The sequence below is a fragment of the Tyto alba genome, unplaced genomic scaffold (genome assembly GCF_018691265.1).
Source record: "Tyto alba isolate M040663 unplaced genomic scaffold, T.alba_DEE_v4.0 Super-Scaffold_38, whole genome shotgun sequence".
Lineage (NCBI taxonomy): Eukaryota > Metazoa > Chordata > Aves > Strigiformes > Tytonidae > Tyto > Tyto alba.
Genome location: NW_024881313.1, coordinates 9,371,515 through 9,396,763, shown reverse-complemented (window position 1 = coordinate 9,396,763; position 25,249 = coordinate 9,371,515). Strand labels below are relative to the sequence as shown.

Sequence of the window (25,249 nt, the reverse complement as noted above, 5' to 3'; positions counted from 1 at the left end):
CCCGCCGCCCCGCCCAGCTCCTCATGGCCGCTTCCTCCCACCGCTCCGCCTTGTCAGGGGTAAACCATTCCCGCCGAGCCGGGGGGGATTTGGGGCCAGCTGCCCCCTCCGCCGACTTCCTAACCGGAGAGAAGGAAGCTGTTCCTCTTTCATCCCATATTTTGAAGACGAGAAACGTGTTTTTCTCTTTTTTTAATTTTTTTTTTTTTGCTCCCCTTTTCTGGCTACCCTGCGTCTCCTCCTCCGTGCTCCCCCAAAGGGATGGCGGGAGTGGGGCGGCCCGGGCTGAGGGGGCGGCCGCACTGGCGCCCGTGTGTCAATGTGTCTGTCCTTCACTCCTCCATTGTCTGCTGCTGCCGCCGCCGCCGCTGCCGCGACTGCCCTCCCCTCGCCGGACCGCGCAACCACCCGACAGGTGCGGCGGGCGGGCGCCCCTCACGGCCGGGGCCGGGGCCGGGGCCGGGGCCGGTCCGCCCCGCCCCGCCCCGCGGTCGAGCGCGGCCGCCGCCGGGCAGGAGAAGCGCCTCCAGCCCCGCGGCGGCGCTTGTCCGGGCGGGCGGCGTCCGCGGGCTGCGGCGGGGCCGTTCGGGGCGGGCTGAGATGCGCGGCCTGTGCGCGGCGGCCATGGCGGGGTCGGGCGTGTGCCGCGGCGGCAAAGAGCCCGCGGTTGGAAACGCCGCCGTGCGCGGGTTTGCGCCGCCCGGGCGCCCTCGCCTCCCCCGCCGCGGTGAGGGGCGGGCACCTGCCCCCGGCCAGCCCCGTGCCCCGCGGCCTTCCCGCAGCGGCTGCTTCCTTGTCGCTTCATGGCATCGGGCTGTGGGGTGGCTTTTTCTAGGCAGGAAGGGCTGTTTATTCGGCTGGAGCGGCGGAGTAAAGCGCTGGTTGTGTCACGGCATCGCCTCTCCAGAAGGAATCAGACTCTGATGATTTGGGAAGGGAAATAACGCGTTTGGGGTATTTAGAGCGGTGCCTTTTGTTAGCGCCTTTCTAAAATTAAACCGTCGGTGGAAAAATGATCTTTGTTACGGATCCAACTTTCCACTCCTCCAGTTGAAGCTCGGTAGGCACAGGGATGATCCTGCAGGTCCCCAGTCAGGAACAGAGGCTGAGGTTTAACATCTTTGATTTCTGTGCGTGTTTTGTACAGGAGAGAAAAGCAGAAAACCTCGTACTCGGTGCTGACTTTTTACCCTCCTTTGTTCTACTCTTCAGCGTGTAGTTTTCCTGTAGTTTCTTTTAAGGAACCTATTTTTTCCTGTAACCAATTTTTGAAGGCATAGCTTTGTGACCAAGCTGATTTTTTTTTTTTTTTTTTTAATTTCCTTAATACTTGCAGGTCATCTCATGTCTGCTTATTTATTGGAATCTCTTGAATGCTAATCATTTTCTCTGTTTTCATATTTGTTAATTGCTTGACTGACTTTCAGAAGTGATGCAGTCCTGTTGTTTGCTTCCTGGTTCATAGAAGAACTCACTCTCTGAATTCAGTGTATCTTCATACCTATTGGGTACAAAAGTAAAGTGTGATATGAATTTATTTTAACAAAACAGCCAAATTGTGTGTGCTTTCTTGATTTTAGAAACCGTGGAAATAGAAGAATGTGCTACCATCTAGTTTTACTCGAATCAACAAGTAGTAAATAAGAGAGATTGCTTCGGACTTCAGATTATAATAGATTCCCTTGACTTTTTTTGTGCAATTTTCCTTGAAGGAAATGCCCTCAAGACAAAAGTGCTTTTTATATTACAGTCCAGAAAGATATCCTTGTGTGGTGCTAACAGAAGTCTTTCACTGGCTCAACCGTGAAGGCTGGAATTGGAGTTTAAGTGGTCTTTTGTTGGTTCACTGCAGGGTGGGAACTCTATCCTCTGTGAACAAATTTTGTGATGTTACAGTACGTTGATAATCTCTGTGGTACTATTAAATAACAAGACCCTACAAGCTTCCTTTCGTATTAAAAAAAAAAAACAAACCCTGTCAGGCATTCAGTGCACAAAAGTATGCATATTACATTCCTTTTTTCTTAATGTGAGAATGTCAGTACTATCACTGCACACTAGTTCACAGAATAAACAGGCAAACACAGTTTTTCCTTGGCAGCCTCATTGGAGCTCACTTGGTGACTTAAAGCTGCAGGACTGCTCCATTTGCAAGGATAATAAAATACTTTAACACTAGTTAAAAACATTTGTTGCTCTTACCTATGGAAGGCTTCTGTATGACCTTCACTCCGGGAACTTACGGACATTTCACAATCTTTGGTTTATTGTTGCAAGATTGTGATGAGGTAATGAAGTGGCGTTGCCTCCATTTTATGTATAGAATTTGAAGCAAGAGGCAGCAAATGATTTTTCCAAGGTGGTGTAGGGAGTCTGTGTCAGGGCATGGAACTGGAATCTGAAAATGTAGGTTCTTTAGTTTTGTGTCTTTCCCCTGAATGTATTTTCTTTCATCTACTGTATCTGGTTGTTACACATATTTAAGTTGTGGCTATTACTGTGTGGTAATTAACAGTTTAAGTTGTGAGTGTTAGAGAGTGAAAAGGACATTTTAACCTCAGTGCGACTCAATATCCTTTAAATTTCAATTGTTAAGTATCATAGGAAGAATTCCTTATTTCCTCATCAGGTTATACATCTGATACTTTTGATTTGTGAAGCAAGCACAAGTGGTAGCATTTTTTCCCCTCTGGTTTGCTGGTTTTAATGTGTGCAGTTCTGCTCTTGGGAATTTATGATGGCTGTTGTGATCCTAAACACCTCATGTGTTGTGCAGCTGTGGAGAGCTAGGTCCATGCAAGAAAATAACATGGATTTCTTTAACTGAGTATTAGTAATACAATAAATGCCTTTTCCTGGGTCAGGCTAGGGGAGAAGCGACTACCTTATGCCTTGGAGAGTGCACCATGAAACTCAGTCTTTGGACATGGAAGAGAGGAAAAGGAGATGCTGAACTGGTTTCACTGGTTTCAAGCTGTTTTCTGTCAAACGACTAATCTTCTCTTGTATCTTAGAGGCTTGCTTGAGTTATGACTATGTACTCTGCTGCTCTGCTAGTGTCACAGATGCAGCAAATGCTCATGCGTCAGAGATCCTACAGCCCCTTTCTGTGCCAGGGCATGATCAGAAGGTTGGTCTGACCCACTACATTTTATCTGGGGAAAAATCAAATAACAGGTTAAACAATTACTGATATTCCTATGGCTTACTCTCCTAGCTGCCATCCCGCTGGTCACAGCTAAGGACTTCCCTTTGGTTTGGGTCACCTGAGATGGCTTTTTTATGTTTAGGGAAACTGCATCTGCAGCATCCTGTGGTTATAACTTCCACAGCTGCTTGAAGAAGGACCTTTCTTTATTTGTTTTTGAACCTGGATACTTCATGGTTTCATTTGATTCCCCACCCCAACCCCCAGTTCCTCTTTTGGGAGAACATGGAGAATTGTTCCCTCTTCACCCTCGACGTGCAGTCATGCCTTGACGGACCTGTATTATCTCTTGCCACTGTGTTTTTGTCAAGCTGAAGTCTTAAGTCTATTTAATCATTCCTATATAAAAGCCATTTCACATGGTTCTCAAGTGTGTTTTTGTGAAATGGTTCTGTCTTCTGCATGGCCTGGGCTATGGGAAATCTTCACGTGGAACTGAGCCTTTCAGATAGACCTTTTCTGGGTTTTGGTCCCGCTGTCTCCAATCCTGGCCAAAGTGAGGAGTATCTGTTAGGATTAATCATTTAGATCAGTGCAAGTTCATGCAAGTTCAGGGTTTTTTATTGCTAGAAATATCCCCTGTTTTTTTTTTCTCTCAGATCCCACAGATCCTAATTATGTTACTCTTCCCCCTCAGTTGATTGGCATTGTATAACTTTGACTTCTTTAAGTATTTTTATTTTATTTTAAGTGGTTGGTTTGGTTTTTTTTTTTAGATTGCATTTGGTTTTGGATCTTGGGACAGCCACTGGATCTATGATATAGTCTGTTAACATTGCTAAGTCTTGTTTTGTACCAGAAGGTAGATTATGAAAAGACTGCAGAAGAATAACTGAGGGCAGCTAGGGACTGGCATGTATGATAAATGTTTGAACACAATTAGGTATGTCTTTGAATGATAAGGTATTCCTATAGCCAGGGTGCTCAAGTCATTATGATTCTTTTTGACAAAGATAAATCCAAGCTTTTAACAAATTCTTTAATGCATATGAATTCCAAGTAGGTAGTAGGTATTTTGTTATAATAGAAGAAATGGCATACAAGCATTTTTTTTGCTGATGGACTGAGATGTACTTAGTGACTGAGCAATATGTGTCAGAGGGCTGGCTGAGCACCCTTGCAAGGCCAAGTTCTTTCCCACTTAAGCTTTGCAAGTGGTGGCAATAACCCAATCATACATTAGCATGGCTCCTGTAAGAGTTGATTTGCAATGGCTGTTCAGACAGTGTTGCTAAAATAAATTCAAAACTTCAGAGATGTAAAGTTACATAAAGCTACACCTCTGTGTAGAAGGACACTAAAAAACTTCACAGCACATATAAGCCCTGCACCACCTCTTGGGAATCATGAGTGTAATACTGGGAAAAATAAAGACCCTGGGAGTGTCAGCAGCAGTTGGTGACAATGAAACCTTTTATCTGGTGAAAAATGGTGGAGGCAGTTAGGTTAAATGTATGTAATTTGTGAGTAATTTTTTAACCCAAGGCAAGTTTATTTAAACTCTGCTTACAGTCCTCTATAGATATATGTACTGGCTTGCAGGTTTAAGATGGTTGTTTAGGACAGAGGAATAAGATTGTGTGTTGAATGGGTATGTGCTATTAAGTTCAGATTGCTTTAAGAGACATCATCTTTTACTTCTCAGCTTATTTTCTGTCCTTGTTACTCCTGTTCAAATTCAACAGTTCATTTTCTGTGTTGCACATAGAGCAGTAGGCTGTCACCTGTATCTATCTCCATGCCTGAGCCTACAGGTAAAATAATCCCTTTCGGATACCTCATGTACAGTTCATTTCACCAGTGGACTGCTGTGGTTGCCCATTAAACTGTGGATTTGATTTCTGATACTGCTTATTTTCCATGTGATCCATTGTTGATTAAGTATGAGTCTTCCCCTCCAGTGCAGCAGTACTTACTTGTTAATTTAAACTAGTAATTATTTGTTCAATGATAACTAAAATACTTAATGATCACTCAGAGGTAATGCTGGTATGTGAAAGGAAAATTGACAAATGGAAAAAAACTATTGCTTCTCCCTAGACAGAAGTCTGTGGAGTGCAATAATATTCTGCTATGCCTGAAAACCCTTTTGAACTTGCTGTACCATACTTCTTAAATCTAGCTGTAGGTCTTATAAGAGACTGCAAAATTAAAAATAAAAGCTATTAAAAAACAAAAAGCAAAATAAAGAGCGAGTGTAGCCAAGAGGATGGGTACAGTGGTGTGGTGGCCATACTTATGACACTGTAGTGCTTATCAAGATTCCTCAGTGCTATAAAGCTGAGAGGAGAATGAAACGCCTGAGTTTCAGGGTTTAACAGCTTTGATTTTCTGTAAAGTGTGGTTCTACAGTGCAAGCACACTAAAGAGAAATCATGTATTTGTAATACATTGCTGGTAAACCTTCTGACTTGTATCACAGTTTTGTGATGGGATCGGATAGGTGCAAGTGACAGCTCGTGCAGATCATATTGCAAGGCTAGGAGGTGCTTGGTGCATGCTTCCTAGGGAAAGTAGTTAAGAGGTAAGCTGGTCATGAGTCAGTACAGAAGCTGAAACCTGGGTAATGGCTGAGACACATGGTAAGAGCTTTTTTTTTCCTATTGTTCAGTCTTGTTCCCATTCTATACTTAGATATGCTTTTATCACTAAGTGTGTTTTAATGTAGTAAAAAAACTTCCTCACATGTGCCATATAAAACAAATAATCTTTTGTCGAGTTAAGTATTTTGGTTTTTAAATTCCCAGAATTCAGGAAAATGTTTCCAGGAAGTAAATCCGTAGTAATTCCTACCATAACAAGGACTTTGTCTGTAAGAGCTGTTAGTTGCTATGCATCTAAGAGCTTTTGAAATTAGAAATGTGTTTTTTCCTAGTACATAAACTCTAGTTTTCTGTAGGAATTCTAAAATTCATTGAGTACTTCATACGTAGGCATATTTTGGAGTCCTCTATAAGGATTTGCTCTGCAAAATGTGAGTTATTTTTAGGTTAGATGGAGAAGTTTAATATAGAAATTGCTTACAGTTATTGCAGACTCACAGTAGCGGACAAAGATTATTGCTTGCAGTCAGCCTGTAAGAAGGATGGATTACCTCTGGTGAGAATTAGAATTGAGGACAGGCGGGTCAGATGGGGAAAATGCTAGATGCAGTCTGGAACAGAGAGGTTGGTCAGGGACACAGGAAAGAAGCATCTCCTGTGATGTCTTGAATCCCAATGAGTTACACCCTTCTGCAACTGCTTCAACTACCGCAGGCAGAACAATTACATATGGCTTTGGGGGAGTACTTCATTGTAATAACCACTATTTCATGTATTTTCCTTAAATGTGTTTTCATGATGAAAGAGAAGTTGAAGCAGTTCAACCGTTTGTAATTTGCAAGCTTAAGTGATCCTTTCATTTTAGGTTTTGTTTCCATAAATAAATCCTCTACTTCTCTAGAAATGTTTTTAAGATTGAAAATTCATTCAGTGCATTCAAGTTATATGTTAGTCATTTTGCTTCTGATAAGGCACAAGGGTGAAATCTTAGGAATGTGTTACTGAGCATTAGCAGACACAGGGTTTGTCATTTATTTTCACTACCATTTCATGCCTCAAGCAATAGAAAATTAGAAAAATAAAGGATGCTATTTATTTGAAATACTCAAGGAGACCTCAACCCTTTAGAAAGAAGAGGAGATGGTGAGTTTATTTTCAATCTACAATCTTCTCTATATGCGCCACTATGGATATGAATTTGGTTTGAGTCTTGTTGCTGGTTTTGTCCCATGCCTCCGCACCTCTCTGAGCTTGCTCCTGAAATCTGTGCTGTTAAGTCTCTTCTGTATTAGGTCTGTTTTAACTGTTTTATCTTAATGCATGGTTTCCTGTGGCCAAGGCCTGAGGATCCCCAAACCATCAGCCAGTGCTATGGAAGCCTGGTGTTGTGTGGTTGAATCCCATATTCTGTCCAAGATGATTTTTTTTTTTTCTACCTTTTGTGGCAAAAGGGAGCCCCATTCAGCATATCCCCAGGGCTGCCTGAATCCTTGGCTCTGCCCTTGGGATTCATTGTCATGAGCATCAGTCTCCGTTTGGCCTGCTTCTCCTGTGCTCAAGTACCTGGACGAGGTCTTTTGCCAGGTTTTGAATTTGGATATCTTGTTTTGCAGAACTTTATTAGAAGACTTCTCCTTGAATTGGAGAAAGTAAAACATACTCATAATTTACTTCTCCAAATAATCTAAGAGAAGGGCTTTGTATTTTCAGTTGGTTTATTCCTGTTAAAATGTTTATTGTTGTATGCTGAAGAGTGCCTTCTTCCCATTATGCCCTTGCCATCATCATGTCAATTTATTTGCACTGATGTTGTGCCTCCAAGATCCTTCATTATGATAGTGGTCTGGTTTAGTGACCTACACTGCTAAATCATCAAGGCATCAGTTTATCTGGTCTCCCCTATGAGGAAGTTGTGCAATTCTTGAGCTTTCATCTGTAAGCAGTGGTCCACAGCTCCCTGAAGCCAAATGTGTGAAGTCAAAGCATTTTATGGGTAGCCCATTTGATGCTAGGATTAGTTTAGTAGCTTAGTGCCCTCCCTGACTTGTTCTTGATTCCTGGGAGTAGGAAGACCTAATTCTTTCCTCATTTTCCTTTGTCTTGTCAGTTTAAACAGTCATTGACGTTTTTAGTCTGACCTGGTAAACATCAGCACTGCAAAAGCAGTGTTATGGTATGAAGAGACAACGCAAAAAAAGCTTTTGAAGCTGGGGGAGAGCCATATGTCGGTGATGCGGAAAAGTGCACTGTCTTCCTAGTGTAGACCAAGATGTTCCCCATTTATTCTTTTTCAACATCTTTGCTTCTTTTTTTTTTTTTTTTTTATGTAATCCCTGTATAAATTACTCAATTCCTGTTAATAACTAGGTTTTTAGTTTGTTGAATAGCTACCTTAATTAGTGTTCCCAACAACTGGTTAATAAAGATTCATGTCAACATATTCTTAACCTGAAGTATCAACTCTTGTTTTTGCGACATTGTCAAGAATAGAGGAAAAATACTACCCATTGCAAAGCCCCTCATTGAGAGTCATGTTGAATATCTGCTTTCTCTTCTTTTAGATTTTTAAAAAAAAATAAATTTAGGTTGGCACTTCTGCTACCTTTGCATTTTATCTTCCATTAGCAGAGAACATATGCCAGGTTTTCTAGTTGTTCAGCTCTACAGAGCATATCAAACTAGGCAGAGCAGTACTTGAGGTGGGATGCAAATGCATTGGTCTGCATGGGTTTTAACAGTCAGTTCATTGAGAGTTTTGCTGTATCCATGACTCAACAAATCTACGTTTTGGGATTTAGCATCAGTTCACTTCTTAAAATTTGAAATTTTTATTTTTTTTTTCCTCCTTGTATGATAGATGCAATAGATGTTAACAGTTTTTTGGCTGTTTGAAGAGCTTCTGTTTCTTTCAAAAGGACAGGAGGTGTAGCATTAAAAGGCATATGCCCCTTTTTCACTAAAAGTTAATGTACTTTGTAGGATCCTTTTCTAGATCCCCATTCAAGAGCTCTAGGTTAACTAGCATGTCTTTTGAAAGTCCTCAGAGAAACCAGGCAAGCCTTTCATTGTGTTTTCTCAGTCCAGAATTAAAAAAAAAAAAAAAAAGTCCTTTAGCTGTCTTGTTAGTAAACCTTTAAAATTCTTTATATGTTGCATCCTTGTAGGAAGTGAGCTGTAGAAATCTAACATAGCTTTTATTGGCATTCTTAGTCTTTTGTATGTACATATGTATGCATACACCTACAGATGTACATCCCATGGAAGATTTATTAGTTTGTCTGTAGAATTAGGTTGCTGATATTAGTCTTTCCAGTGCATAAACCATGATGCTGTAAACAAGGAAATAGATTTCCCTATTAATAGTGGCAAATATCATTGTGCCAAGCTGACACTGATACAGCCCAAACAACCTCAAAGTGGATGTATGCTTTTTCTGTTGAAGGAAGCCAGGCTGGCTGGCATGGTGATGTTTTATGCCCATTTAAAAAGATATTAAACCTATTCCAGTTGGAAATCCGTAACTCCTGCAGTAATGCTTGGCTTCAGAAACTGGGTTGGGTGTGGGTGGGTGGTTGTGGTCTGATGCTGAGCCTATTCTCTCAGCGTATTTGTAGTATGCTGGATTTTGAAACTTCTCAGCCAACAACGGAAATTCTGTGAATCATTTCAGAAAGATAAACAAGCAGGTCTACTGAATTAACTGTAGAACTGAATAATATACCATTAGTAATTGCCCTACTGTTAGTTTTGGGTGTGTAATTAAGCTCTTAGCTCTGCCTGAGATGTTTTTAGGTGTCACTGAGCTATAGACTTTCACACATATTGCCAATCTGCAGATATGAATTTATGTTGTAGAAACTGATGGAGTAACTTTGATCTAGTTCAGATATCTAAAAAGTGCCTAAAGCTGAATCTGTGAAGCTGTTCACAAGAGACTCCCTTAAGGTCTCACCCTAAGATGGGTAAGCAGAATATTTTAGATAAGGTATTTTCTGGAAATATTTACGTTTCTCCATTGATGGTGAAAAGAGGCAAGAATTGCAGGGTCGAATTTATGTGTCTGCTGTCATTCATTTTTAAAGTTAGGTCAAATGCACCCCATTTTTGGGTACTGACAGTTGGCCTTTTGCTCAAGAAAAATGGATATGGGTTTTGGCTTAGCAGATTGTCTCCTTAAAATGGTCAACAGTGAAATAGGTAGTGGTTCTCACAATGAATGGCATCAATTAAACTGTCATTTTTTGCATTGAACTGAGATGACTGACAGCTGTCTGTGCTTCCATTTCCAGTGTGTGAGCACGAAGCGCTTCAGCAACTGCCACAGTGTAAACGGTACTGCCTGCAGGTGGGATTTGCTGCCTCTGTGATGGAGTGGGGTAAAATATTATATACCTGCTCTGGTCTACATCTGGGTGAAGCAGATGTCTCTCACTCAATAACTTCTATTAGCTTTCTGCAATGTGATTATGCTGTTAGCACATGACATTAATACTGGAAAACAGATACAAATTAGTGAAGCAACAGGCTAATTACTCTATTTTTTCTAGCTTGGATGATTTATATTGCTACTTTATTTGACTTCCTTTCATGGCAATGTTTCTTAATTCTAAGATTCTGGCCACCTGTGTATATAAATGTATTTTTGAGAACTGAGTTTTCATCTGATTGCAATTATGATCAAAACTGCTTATAAATACATCTTTTTGAGAAGCAAAACTATCATGATGCATTCATAGCATTCATAATAGGCATTGCTTGCAATGCTGTGTTTATAGATAGACTGTGAATTCTTTGCGTTAGTTTGATGGACTTCAAAGTCTCCTGAATCTGGATTACCAACAAAGACATAGTCTTGGTTGTATGCACTTTCAGATAAGTGTTACATTTAACATCTTTATGTCCAGATACAGCATGAAAGATGATTAAGGAAAGGGAAGCTGAACTGTTGAAATTGAGAGAACATGTGGTGTTTTGAGCACTTTCTTGACTGTTTCTATGCGTGGTATATCTAAATAGAGGAAACTTTGCTATACGTGATTGCTTAGCATTTGAGCTTTTCAGTTACCAAACTGAGACTGATCTTCCAGCTTGCTCTGATGTGTGCATATGAGTCTAGTAGTCTCTGACCAGCTTCTTTTAGATATTCCACACACGGAGGGTGTAATGTTTAATACCTAATTTACTTATCTGAAGGTAGTTGATGTTACATGGGATTTCTGATTTAGCAGAGTAATACAAAATATACTGAAAACACAATACAAATGGAAGTTACATGTAACAAAGTAAAACAATTGCAATACACAGTTCAATTACAATACCAATGTGATTCCTATTACCAGTCTCTACAGTATGCTTACCGTCAAGACCCTGGACATCCCCACTCACAGGGAAGAAATATCTGGGTTGAATCACAATATTCACAATACAGATTGGATCAAAGCTTTTTGTTTGCATTACTGAAGACAACTAGTTGAATGTTTTCCCTCATCTTAAATAAAGCAATATAAAGACCTCCTGCAAAATTAGTAATGCAACATGCTGACTCATGTCAGACCTCTTGCATTTTTTGTTTACTTCTCCTCCTCACCTGGCCTTACTGAAGTGCCACCCAGCTCTCAGTGCTGTTGTCCTAGTACTGCCAAGTGGAGTACTAGGGTGAGTAATGTTTGTCTTGTCCATTTGTGGATTTAATAGACAGCCTTTCATGAAGTACGCAGTGAGGAGGAGCTACGTGGGATATATGATGCCTATAGGTTACCTGACCTCATACCAAAACTTGGCTTACTAGGAGAAATTGGCCTTAGGTCCAGAGTCTCATTTCTGAAAGCAGCTGGTAGAGTTAAGTAGGGACAAAAAAAAAAAAAAGTGGGGAGGGGGGAGGATGTGGTGGTGTAAAAATGTAGCTAGATGGGATTGCTACATTTCTTTCTTTTGTGCTGTTGTCATACTTACAGCAATTTTTGTCTTAGAAGATTGTATGATTCTTGTATTTAATAGCCCCTGATAGACTCTTCTTCCATGAATTCCTCTAAGAGCTTTCAGGCTTCTACACAGAGGTGAAGAAATGCCTTTCTGAAGTTGAGCTGAGAGTGCTGGTGTGTGAGCTGTCAAGCAGTGGGTAGAATAACAAGTGTGTGCCCCCTCTCTGCATGTTCAGTCTATAATAGCTATTTTTCTGACTCACCTAGGATAATAGTTGATTGTGTAGGCACCCCATGCCATACACTGTGGGGTAGGTTTTGGTGTGTTGTTTTTTTTTTCAACATCCAACTTGTGGATATGAATCAATATCTATTGCTATAGAATTATCTAGGCTTGGTTTGAGAGGAGTTGTATCTATCACTGCCTACAAAATAACTATTTGCAGATTGAAGCAATCCAAGCATTGACTATTTTTATCCCACGCTTCAGAAATTTGTTCACCAAAACTAGTGTGTTCTGTCAGAATGTTCAACCTGCTCTGAGGAGGAGGAAGCAGCCACAGGGAACATGGGACTGTTTTGGGGGTGCAGAGTGATACAAGTCTGTTATGGACTCCTTTTCTGTCCAAGTGAATGCTGCTAACAGCATAATCAGTGTAAGCTGGCATGTTTGGAATAGTTGACATGGTGCAAAGCGTTGTGCCTTCATCGCTTTTTAGCCAGAAAGACCAAAATTCCAGTACCTGAAAGCTGATTCATTGACCTGCAGGTAAAAAGCCATGTGTTAGCTTGGTGAATTCCTTTTCCTTGCACATGCTTTGAAGAAATAATTAGGGAGTTCTAAGTTAAAACTTGCTTTACTGCTTACAGCAGTTGTCATTTTATTAAAGCCAAGGCTTTCACTGCTTGCAAGTGTGTAGGAGGTGCTGGCTATTAATACATCCCTCCTCCGATTACTGTATTTAGTTCATGAAATAATAAACTGTTAGCAACTGGGAGGTATTACTTTCTGGAGAATGCACGCTTTGTATTTATTTTCTTATTTTTAAGCTTAGCCCTTGTAATTTTGAAGACATTTTGTGGATTTTCAGATGCTGCAGTGCTGTATCCTGAAGACACTGGTGATCTCCAGTGCTCTTGCTGCTGCTCAGAGCTTTGCCATAGCAAGAAAAACGGAAGCAGCGCATCTTCTGATTTTACTGTTGTGGTATTTGATTTGTACGTGTAGGGTCAACACTAAAAACTTTCAGTGGGCTAATACATTAAAAAAAGAGAAGCAGGTTAGATTTGAGCAGAGGAGTGGTACTCTACATGAGAAAGCTGTTCCTTCTGCACTGGCCTTCACTGCTGAGCTGTTCTTGTGTTGTCTTGTGTCTGGCGGACTTCAATGCGAGAAATGAAGCCTCTCTGGTAATATTTTTTTTACACATTTTCTTCCTAATATTTGCATTTTTCGGTTTATTGGAGACCTGCTTATGGGGGACCCTATCAAGTTAATTCCATTAATTGTTTCTTCCAAGTGTGCTGTGAACAGTGGATAGTACAACTCTCTCTGCCAAACATTAATGAAGGATTGAGCTAAATTGCAGCAGTACCTTTGTATCATGTTTTTGCAGAATTTCAGCTACACCATTTTTCCTCTAGCAACGTTATCTCTTATGGTGATTGCTGAGAGAGAGAGTACCGCGGTCTGCTTGTTTTCTAAGTTCACCTGACCCTGATCTCTGCCAATCCTTTTTATCCCCTTCTTTTTGTAAGAGGTTTTCCTGCTGGCAAGGTGTGCAAGCTTGGAGTTGGATGACTAGCCATCACCTTAAAGTGAATGTTAATTGGGTATGAACTGGTCTGTAGCAATACACAGTCTCCATTACCTCAAGGTACTCCAGTTAGGAGCACAGCAGTTTGAGATCTCTCAACAGTCTGAGAAAAGCTCCTACTAATACCTTGTCCTTGAAGAATTATATCTAATTCCTCCTCTTAGTTGCTGAAAGAAACCTTGTTACCAAAAGATAACTTTCCATGTGAGTCAACCCAAGCGTATGATTTAATTTTCTTGACTTGTATTTTCACCTGTCAATGATTAAGAATTTTTTCTTTTTTTCTTTTTTCTTTTTTTTTTTTTCCCTTCACTGATTGTGCCATGATGCGTGCATTTTTCATATGGTTGCTGATTACGAAGCAGAGAAGTCCATTGCCTTGCTGGTTCAGTTTACAGTTCTCTTGACCTTGTGAAGTGCATCTGGAGTGCTTCGGCTGTGGCAGATTTCTGTCTTTTTTTTTTTACCTTGTTATTCAGCTGAGCCGCTTCTGTAGAAATTCTTGGTTAGTGACCTAAGAAACACCTGCTCTCCTGAAATACACAGTGAGCTGGATCTCTGATGCAGTGTGTGATTGTACATTAATTGGTGGCGGTGGGGTTTTTTGTCTGTTTTTCGAGACACATCTTCCTGTGTGTCCTGGTTTAGCAGTTAGGTGATGAGATTTATGGTGCAAATTTTGGTGAGTTTGTCTTCTCATTTTTTGGGGACTTACTTATTTCTCATCTGGATAACTACAGCACAGTTCTTGGCTGAAGAATCTCACATGGGTGTAATTTTTAATTTTTTCTTTAATGTGTGTTAAGTTTCATTCTCTTTTGCTATTTGTTTGTACTTGCTGCAGAATGAAACCAGTTCCACTTGCTTCATTCTGTTTTCTCTCCCACTAGGCATACTAATAAAGGATAAGTACTTTTACTGGTGTGGACTCTACTGTGGAAAAACACTGTCCTGTGATTAAAAAAATTAAAAAAAAAGGTGCTTTAAGAACTTCTGGAAGGCTCTTTGGGGGAAGACAGGGCACTCAGTGCACGTTGAAAATGTGCTATAACACTATCTTAAGATACTATGCATGATAGCCACTGGTGACTAGGGCATGCTTCCAAGTATGAAATCAAAGGTCGGTATCTAGTTGCTTCATGTACTGTAATGTCATAAGCAAAATTAATTCATAACAGAAGATGTATTTTTCAGCAATAAGCATGTGGATTAGCAGTATCCTTTTTTCATGTAAATATTAAACCATGATGTTGTCTGTATTTCCCCTGCACATCATTATGTGACTGCTTAGTCCCTGCATGTTGCCATTGCAGTCGTTTGTGCAATAAAATCAGTGAGGGGATTTTAACATGGTGAGAGCCTGGCTCTGGCTTTACCCTTTGTAGTGAGTGGGACCTTTGGGGTAAAGGTTTCGTAAACATTGTAACTCTGGTGGTGGCCTCTGTGGGCAAAATCGCAAGATAAACCTTCCCTCTGCCAGCGCTGATTTGTACCATGGTTGAGTTACAGTCCTCCTGGTTATTAGTCACTTTTTTTAAAAAAAAAAAAAAACAAAAAAAAACAAAAAAAACCCGATGTTTTAGGAATGGAGGTCAAGAGTGGAAAATGGTGATGAAATAGCAGGAGTCAGCCTGTGTAAAGAAAGCCTGGTGTGTCTCACTGAATATAGGGACTTGGTGTTGGCTCCTCAGATGTGTGGTGAAGGAGGGAGGAGGGGCAGCTTCTTAGCACTGCTCTGGTCCTGTTCTCAGCACTTGGGACTTTGGGAAGCAGCAAATAGAGCTTCTTATTTCCTTTTCAACAGTATCAGGGTGAGTTTTAGCAGGCAGTAGGTAGCGTTACCGCCGCTCTTCATGTTGCAGGCTAGCCATCGTATTGCCTGGAATGTGTAAATACAGCGCTTTTCCTTCACCCTGACCGAACCTGGGAAATGTCAGCAGCCCAGGTGGATTTTGTAGCCTTACGAGGGTGCAAAAACAACGTTAAAGCAGAAAACACTTCACGGCTGTGGCGGCAGTGAATGCTGCAGCAGCTGTGCAGGCTGCGTGACCGCTGTGCATTGCGGTCGCTTGTCTCTTGCCGCACTCGGGTGTTGGGAAGTGCCTGTGGAAAAGGAGGAGCTGTGAGAGTCCCCACAGGGACTCAGTGTCTGGGTGGAAAGTGGGAAGCCTGACGAGGATTTGGCGAGAACCAGTGGCTGCATTGCATCCGCTCTGTCCTGTCGTCCCCTTACATCGCTCTGTTCCTCTGTACTGGTAATGATTTATGAGTTTTCCACCTACAGATTTTGTTAGCTCGTAATCTAGCTGCCTGCTGCCTTCCCAGGGAGCGGAGACAGCTGCTGGCTGCGTGCTGACATATTGCCTCTCCAGCACAAGTGCAAGGGCAGCCTTTCCTCCATGCTGCTCAAGTTCAGTAATTTGCTTTTAACATAACTCCTTGGCTTGCTGCTGAAAGAAGAGGAGAACCCTCTTTAGGTTTCCATCCTAAGCCTGAAACTATAACAGTGAGAGGATGAAAATGCCTCGTAACGTTGCTGAATGAAAAAGATCCAATAAAGCCTTTTAGTGTCCTGGATATTCCACTTATTAGGGGGAAAAAAGATTGACCTTGGTATGTGGGCTGGGGTTTTTCCTTCCGAGAAACTGTCCTTATCTATGCTTTTATTTTGTTTGCCTCTGTGATGAGTGCTCCTGTCTTGCATGATGTCTGAGCAAGGGAAGGAGATGGAAATGATTCCTGCCAAGCATCTGTTCCTGTGAAAGCTGGTGGTGGTGGTGCTGTGTCGGTGGTGCTCTGGCAGCTCCCTCCAGCACCCTGGCAATCCAACACCGTCGGTGCGAGTCCCCGCAGCAGCAGCACCCCGGGGGGCTGCCCAAAGGGTCGCCGCCTGCCCCGCGGGCTCCCTCACCGTTCTTCCAGTGCCCAACATACATAGAGCCATAACATCTTGGTAGGGAGTTTTATTAAACGGTTGTTCTTTTTTTTTTTATGTTGTCTGGCATTGATTTCCCTTTCTTTGTAACTAGGGCACTGAAGTTTCTCTGCTGTGAAGCAACTGTTCTTGAATTCATCATGAGCATGTTAATGTTTGAAGAATCTCAGATGATTCTGAGACTTCAGTTAAAAGAAGTGTAAAATGATGCTTAAAAAAATAGAATGGGTTTGAATAAAGGTTTTCAGTTTGTTTTTTTTTTTTTTCAGTTTGAGCAGTAAGTTTCCAAGAACAAATGTTTCCAGTATTGTACCTTGGCAAAAACTTCAGCCTTATCAAGGCTTTAAATAATTTAGGAGTTAATAATTGTAAGAATTTCCCTGTGGTATGGCTAAAAGACTGCATTTTTCTAACTTGTTAAGCAAGTTCAAAATTGCTGAGGCTCTGAGGTAACTTTTTATTTCATCTATTCCTGGTGCCATAAATTAATTTTATTAATGCTGGTTTTATTAATTAAATCTGTTACAATTTTTATTAATTGTGTGAGAAGGATTGGTTGATTATAGAAACTTCTATATCATGTATGTCTAGATACCTACAAGTGTAGATGTGCTTCGTATTTGTTTTAATTGTCCAGGGTCTTTAGCATGTAAATGAGAAGCATCTGTAGAGAAAGCTGAACTTGTGGACTTCAAGCAGTTTCAGGGAATGTACCAACTCAACAACTTATGTATTTTTTAAGCATGAATCTGTTTTATAGAAACCTGTTAACAAGAGTGGGAGTGGAACTTGAGAAACTGTTTTACGTCATGCATTTTTAAATTTTTCTGATGAATTTTATAGCTGTAAGTTAGTTATCAGCAGGCTTAGACATTTTGAGGTTTGTATGGAAAATGAGCCCATTCTGGAGTGTGGTGCCTGGTTCTGTACTGCTCTCTTGATGTTTCCTGCTTGAGTCAGCCCAGCTTCTGACTTAACTGCTTATAAAATAAAAAGTATTTGGACATGGAGTTTGAACACATGAGTTTCCTACAAGAGGTTTTCTGGATCCTAAAGGGAGAATCAAGAGTAAAGCATCTATTGCTGAGCCTCTCCCACCTTCTATAGAAGAGTGGCGTCTGTGAAAGGAGTGTGCTAAGGAGCTATTGTTTCCACATTTCTTCTCTTTCCTGCTGACAGTTCGTATGAATCCTGGAGGATGTCGGGCTACAAGATATAGGTTTGACTGGTGGTTTGGATTGTCTTTTTGAGACTATTTCCTTCCTACCTGTACCTATAATGAAGATTTCTTACTCCTCTGAAACCATTATGACTTCTCTAGCTGGCATTTCAAAATTTGCCTTTGGCTTTGACCTACCCAGATCTTGTACCTTTCAAAATGGAGAATACGTGTAATAATTCAAGATCTTTTATGATTTCAAGGCTTTATAGCTACATGACACCTGAGAGGCAGGCTGCACTGTGATGCAATCAAATATACTGTGCAAGTTTATGTGCTGCCACCCTGAGCTTACAACCTTCAGCCATCGCTTTTGTGCTGTTGTTGGGGTGTTCTTGATTTTAAAAAAAATCACCCATTTTTGCATCGCATTCACTTTTGTAAATTTTAAGCTGTCAACCAGGCACCTGTTGTGGTGGCAACAGCACTTCAAAATCTCATCTGCAGTAGCTGATGTCATTTGTAGTATAGATACATCCTGGGCTGTGGTATAGATCCCTGGGTTGGTTTTGCTCATGTTGCAGTTTCTTGATGAAAGTGCCTGTGTTCTCCCTGGGCCAGTGCTTGAGGGAATGCCTTATAAAGCCTGACCCGCACTCCAGCAGATTAGAGAACAGTGCATTTAAAGCTAAATATAGAAGGCAGCAGATCCTGTGTTGGTAGTAATTAACTCTTCAACAGTCTCTTCTGTTGCACTGATCTTCTAGTCATTAAACCTGCCACAAATGGTAAGTCTTACTTTAACTGCTTTTTTTTTAATCTTCTTCCCAGCTGTCTTAAAGGGCATATTTTATATTCACAGGGAACAGTTTTAAAATTTGATAGTCAAACTCCAGGTTCATGGAACTCTTCTCACAGTTTAAAAAGATACTGCATCAAAGGAAAGACGAAGTCTAGTGCTAGAAACTTAGCATATGCATTTATATCTTCTATAGCAACTGGGAAACCATACCAGTATGGCTGGGTTGAAAGTCAGGTGTCATTCATTCATTGCCTCCAAGGCTTCTGTATGTTTGTTAAGGAAGTGGGCAGTGTCGATCCCAGCCCGACGGCATGTTTGTGCTCTGGAAGAGCTGTGACAAGAAGATTAATTCTTACCTGCTGTGTGGCTTGCTTGACAGTTTCTTTCCAAACATCATGGGCTCCTGCAATCTATTGAAATGAACATTTCTAGACCCAGAACAATGTGTAAGTTATAGGGGCTAAGCATAAAAACAATCAGAAATACCTGAGCAACTATTATATATTGTAGACCAGTCTCTTAGAAAAAAATGAAAGTCAGAAAGACAAACCAGATAAATAAGTCAGTTCTAGCTGGCCACTGGCTAGAGGCTGGGCTGTTGGTTATCGCTGTTGACTGCTAGATTATCTGCCTAATTAACTTGTAAAGCACCTCCTGTTCCTCTGCCACAGACACAGCTAAGTGGGGGAAGAGCCTTGAGCTCTGCTGTGAAAGGAGACTTGGATCCTATAGTGCTTTAAACGATCCCGTGATATCATGGTTTGCCATTTTTAACTCTCCTTGCAGATGGGAAAATCACTTTTCCAGAAGGCTATTTAGTTTTTCAGTTGTTCTGAAAAGCTCCTTGGTCTGCTAAAATCATAGCTTTAAATCTCAGTGATGAAAGTGAACCTCTCAGTTTAGCTGCCTGTTGCATCTTGTATTTTTTATGGCTTTCAGGAAGCAAACCCAGTCTTGACTCTGAACTACACTGGCTATTTCCAGTGCATGTGGGCAGTTTTTGTCAGCAGATAAGTGGTAGACCTATACTAGAAAGCAGTGGTTTGGCAAGTTAAACATTTGAAACACTGCAGAAGTGGCCAGCTAGTGATGCTGCCACTGGAAGAGGTTGTCTGGTGAATGGGAACATACTGTATGGCTGGAGCATTGTTAACAGAGTTGTTAAATGAACTTTCAGAGGTTGAGGGAGCATTACTCGGATAGTAACGTGTGAGTGATGGGATCTTTCTAGCCACAGAACTTGAGTTTCTTTTTGGTCATGGTAGGAAGAAATGTCGGCAGATGTGTGTACTTTCAAACAAGACCTGCAGAGTCCACAGTGGAGAAATACAAACAATACAAATTTTTGTAAAACTAAAGTAATTAGAAGAACATACCCAAAGGCTGAAGCTTCTTTTATGGTAGGGCTTAATTCTGGATGAGCAAATCATATGTAACTGTGACCTAATGACCTGCAAGGTGTGAAGTAGGTGGCCTCTAAGTCTCAGTGCTGGCACTTGCTGTTGGGAGGACAGGGGGGTGACCCGTGATGATTGCCACATGCTGCCAAGCTTCCTTGTATTTGCTGCTGGTTGCATTCAGCTGTCAGTTTAGCTGCTCATGGCACAAGTTGCATCTTGCGTAGTTAAACTAATTATATCTGAAGTTGGAAAATAGTTTTGTTTTCTTTAGATAAAATGACATTAATATATGATCACTTCTGAAATTTTTTAACATTGCATGTTGAGATTTGCTGTTAAGGTCTGAAGTAATATAAGCCCAATATTTTTTACTGTTGTTATTACGTGGTGTGCCATGTAGGTCCTTAACTATGTATTTATACATCAAATTGATGGAGGGAGGGATTTGGTTATCTTTTACTAGTTTTACAACACCTACGTGTTTTTAGGAACTAAAAGTTATTAAGATATAGTGATGCTTGGAAGAAATATTTGAACGGGATTTGATGGTTAAAACATTGTCTTTGTGGTTAGACCACAGTCATGTCTTCAGCAGGATGGCGTGTAGCCCTGGGAGTCTGTCTGCCTGGTGACCTGTGCTGTGCCAGGCCACACCAGGATGGTTCCCAGTCCTGTGCCCAAGTGGCTTCTGTGCCCCCGAGCCTTCCCGTGAGCTGCGTGGGCAGCGCCGCTGTACCCCTGCCCCGGCAGGAAGGGCAGAGGCTCCGTCACCTTCCTGCTCGGGTTTGAACCTTCGGGGTTTTTCATAGGGATGCTAAGAGCCAGGTTTTGGGAGAAGCACATCTCATCGAAGTTGTTCTTGGATTGCAGTGCTCTTTATCTTTCAGATACTGTGAATTATTCTTTGAGTATACGTCAAGAAATTTCTTTCCATTTCATGTGTTGGAATTTTACTACACTGAATGTTTATTTTGCCTTTAGGTTAAACTGTTATCTGTAAATGCCATAGTAAAACCACATTTTTCTTTTCTTTTCTCCAGAAATTTTATGAATAAGAATCAGAAGCCGGTGCTAACAGGCCAGCGGTTCAAAACTAGGAAGAGGGGTAGGTTACATTACATTTTTTACTTTATTTTCCTCTTTGTTAAAGTGACTAGAAACAGGGTAGGTGGAATAGCTGACAGTGCAGCAGGGTTAAGTTTTTTCTCCTCTTCAGCCATTTTAAGAGTGCAGATGTTATTTTTAAGCTCTACGAATTTTATTATTCTCACTATGTATTTTAGGACTTTCTGTAAAATTGGGGTTTATTAGCTATTAAGTCTTGTAGAAGCCTCAGTTTAAAAAAAAATAGATTCTAACTGAGTTTATAGTATATTTACATATGCTGAACAAAACTTATTTGATGCTTTTTTCAGGTGCTCCTTAAAATGTCCTTTTTAACTAAGAAAGCAAAGTATGAGCTTTTATTTAAAGGCTGTGTAAAGAAAATTATCTAAATTCTGGTTTTGATTTTTGTTTTTCTTTGACTCAAATCAATGCCATCTCTATAAGTGAACCTTTCACATCTAAAAAGGAATTTTCTCACTTTTCCATGAGATGGTGAGATCATCTCATTGGCCCTACTTTCTGTAACAATAGAGGTGAGAAAATTCCTTTTTCAGCAATATTTATTTCTGCTCTGTTAGCGTAGGTTGTTTTTTTTATTGTTAAAATAAAACAATTACCATTGGGTAAGTCCCATTTTATTCATTGTGATTCTGGTTTTCTGTAAACATGACCAATAATCTCTTTCCTTATGTAGAATATTGCATCATTTTTTAGAGAAAGCTAAGTGGTGCTAGTTGTACTGATCATCCAGGTATGCTGTACAGTGAGTGTCATCCTAACACACTTGCTCATATTATACTGAGTTCATTTGTCATGGTTTAGGTGTCTGAGATGGATGTCCAACACTTTGAGGCAGAGGGCAAAAATATGTGGGTTTGTTTTTTTTCTCCAGAAAAAAAATAAAAATCTGGTTTGTGAAAAGGTTTCGATTTTTTGCCATTGCAATTGCAGATTATTATAGCACACAGAGGTCAGGTTCCTGTCTGTCATGTAACAGACTTTTTACATTTTGACTTTCCTGTTTATGATCAAAAGCTAACGCCTAGTCTTACCATCTTATGAGAGAAAATGTAAGAAAGAGCATTTTCTCTGTGTGGATGAAAGAAACAAAAAGAGTTTTTAACATTTCTCAGAAAATTGTAAATTTTATCACGAGTCAGAAGAGCTGAGTGTCTTCAGATCTAGGATGATCACGAAGCTTGGATGAGAACTGCAAAATAGTTTGGGTTTGGTTACATTAAAAACCAGTGCCAGCTTTCCTCGTGTCTTTCCTCCCTTGCATGCATCACTTCCTCAGTTTGACTGATGCGGTCTCTTAAATGGAAAATGTTCTTTTATGATGCACATGCAACATTTGTAGGTATAATTAATTAAAAAAACCCAAACCTATATTGTTTTTAATTAAATGTCTCTGCTCCAGTAATTAGTGATTAACTTTCTATCAGCATGGTCCAGAGTATTATGCAGGAGCTGTACACTGCATTAACTAGCAACAGCATAGACATAGCTAGAGGACTGGAGTTAACAATCCCTAAAGAAATACCTCTGTCAAATCTACCAATAAAAGCAATCAAATGTGCATATTGCTGGATTGATTCAATGTATTATTCAGTCGAGGTCAGTCAGTTATGGTACATATGCTGTTGGATAAAATTGTCTTAGAAAGTGTTCTGTCTCTCATAATGACTTTCTTTTCAGTCCATGTTTTGCACTGTATTTGGCATAATGGGTCCTAGTACGGATTTGGTCATTGACTTCTATTTAATATGAGTAATAATTAACATAAAGAAAGGTATTTTATTTGTAATTCTGTGGCTACGTCTTGAATTTCTGTTACGGTGATTGTAAGTGGCACTAGATAACTTGTTGACTATGTGGATGAAGGAAAAGACTTGGGGGGGGTCTGGAAGATTTGTGTGGTGGGTTTTGGGTTTTTGACAGATTACTTAAAGGGGATTGGGGATATTAAATGGCTTGAATATATCAATTTTAACATGCAAACATTTCTTTATGTGCTTAAAACAAAACATCTCTTCTTCAGATATGGTGTGATCCGGGTTGCCTTAATATTTGAGGATCCTCCTTAGAAAATTGTAGTTATCTGTTGTCTTTCTAGAGGCAAAGGGCTTGCGGAAGAGAAATGGCTTCCTAGTATGTTTATTCCTTTCTGTTTGTATATACTTTTTGTATCACAGCTGTGTCACAGACTATTATGTCTTGGATTTAAACTAGAAGATACTATTAGGTTTTTTTATGCTGATTTTCAGTATATCAGGGAGACATGAAACTTCAGCCAGGTAAAACAGAGTGCAGTGGCTGTGGTTTGACCATGGCATTTCAGTCGTTGGAGACTATTCTGTTGTGTGTAACAGGCAGGCAGGCAGGCAGGTAGCAGAGTCTGAAACACACAAATGCTGGGGGAAGTAAGCTGGCTGAGAGATGACTGCTTGTTCTTACCGGTTGATTTGTGTCCCTTGATACTCCTTTTTTCCCATTCTGCAGCTCCCAGGAGCACTGCTATCTGAGGGGACAGCAAGGTGTGACACTGCAGTCAGACATCTAATAAAAATAATTGTCTATATGAACTCTTACCCCTGGTCAGCTAGCTGTAACTAATGTCTGAAACGTGAACAATTTCTGAGCTTTCAGAGAGCAAAAAGGAAGAAGACAATTTGTTTTTTCTTTGAAGTTTGAAAGTGTGCTTAGTGTCTAAAAGATTTTTGAGAGAGGACTATGAAGGAGAAGGTTGTAAATACCACTCCTTCCAGCTATATTAGTTGACCTAATAAAAAGTACAAACCTTGCCTCCAGCATGTATAGTGGCAGGCATTAAAATCACTTTGAAAAGATTTGAAGAAAGAAAAATGGTGTTGTAAAGGGAAGAACCTTCCAAGGGGAGGAGGCATCTTACAGTTCCATATCAAGTTTTTAGCAATCTGAGCAAAGAAAATAATTTGATTAGTTCTTGCTATAATCTCTGTACCTTTTGAATACTGCTTTTTTTGGTGAGGGTCAGCAGTAGTTGGCATCTGGCCAGAAGTTGTGCTTATGGTGCAGATATGTGGGATGTGGATTGTATAGACTGCATATATGCAAAGAGATATCTTTGTGTGTTCTGAAACAGAAGAGGAAGAAATAAGAGTAGCAAAAATGCTAGTAGGTAGTAAGGAAAATTTATGTATCCAGACAATTTGCAAGTACCTACAGGACAAAAAGCTTCCTGAAGCATTAACAGGAACAAGCAGTGCATATTGTTTAAAGCTGACAGGTAATACCTGAGATGCAAGTTTGTTCCCATGGTGTATGTAATGTAGACTTAGTATCTGCTAAAAAAATGGTGCAAAAAGGTAAACAGCAGCGTAAAAAGAAGCTAAGCAAATTTTGCATATTACTTTATTTCAGGAAGAAAATTATCTAGTAAAAAGTGAGTATTAACACCTTTATGTTGACACGAAGTCAGAAGAGGAGCCAAACAGGGCATCTCATTTTTCTTCCACAGAAATACAGTTGTGGGCCTTCTGTTGAGGAGTTAAGATTAATTCTTAAGGAGAGGGGAGTATAAATGTACTTTGTGATTTTCTTGGAAGCAAAAGAAAGGAAATAAGGATCTGGGAACATGATGAAATGGAAAGCTGTGTATAGCACTCTTGCATTGGATATTGTGTGCATCACATCTGCAAGCTACACCTGCCTCTGCCAGCCCATGATTGAAACTGTGCTCGTTTAGTAATTGTGTACTTGACAGCTCAACGTGCTGTCACCACTTCTTGATGATGGCTTCTTACTCACCCTGTGGTACTACATCAGCATATTCCTCTTCATATTCCTCTTCAGTACATTAGCTTGATAGGGAAATAATTTTTCATGCAATGAGTTCACCTCTTCTTCCTGTGTAAATTTTTAGGTTGTGATAGACAAGAAAATAGTAGGGTACTCCAGATGAGAGGAGGACTTCAGAGGCAGGAGAAGAATCTCTTTAAAATAGCTAAGAAATATTAATCATGATGTTTGTGTTTGTACTGAGCACTGTGTACCCATGATACCAAGCATATAACAACTTTCAGTTTAGATGTGAAGATCTTAAATTTTTAAACAAAATGCATTTGAAAAAGTAAAATAGGATTATTTTTTAACTCTTCTCTTAAGACAGAACTCTTCTTACTGATTAATGAGTCATCAAGCCTTTTTTTTTCTACCCTGTAAATAACACATACTTATTTGGTAACTCAAAAAGGAATAATTATACTCAGATACTTGTTCATGGGTGGAGCTGGGTTTCTTGTGTGCAAATAAAACTGCCTGAAGTACACATACTGAAGTACTTAGACTTACTTCAGTAAAAGGATTGTTTGTTTGC

At 40.3% G+C, this 25,249-nt stretch overlaps 1 protein-coding gene across 5 annotated transcripts in view; it reads left to right on the top strand.

Moving 5' to 3' along the window:
* Positions 1-25,249, top strand: part of BZW2 (basic leucine zipper and W2 domains 2) — a 60,105-nt gene that overhangs the window by 169 nt on the left and 34,687 nt on the right. The window contains exons 1-3 of one of the 5 annotated variants that reach the window (XM_042801800.1): positions 292-415; positions 10,041-10,096; positions 20,826-20,890. In XM_042801800.1, the coding sequence (XP_042657734.1) occupies positions 320-415; positions 10,041-10,096; positions 20,826-20,890 (217 nt within the window). In that variant the 5' untranslated portion in view covers positions 292-319. Of the gene's footprint in view, positions 1-285; positions 416-5,769; positions 5,791-10,040; positions 10,097-15,658; positions 15,745-20,825; positions 20,891-25,249 lie in introns of those variants that run through there. The other 4 variants (XM_032991803.2, XM_032991805.1, XM_032991804.2 and 1 more) reach the window with 4 other exon arrangements.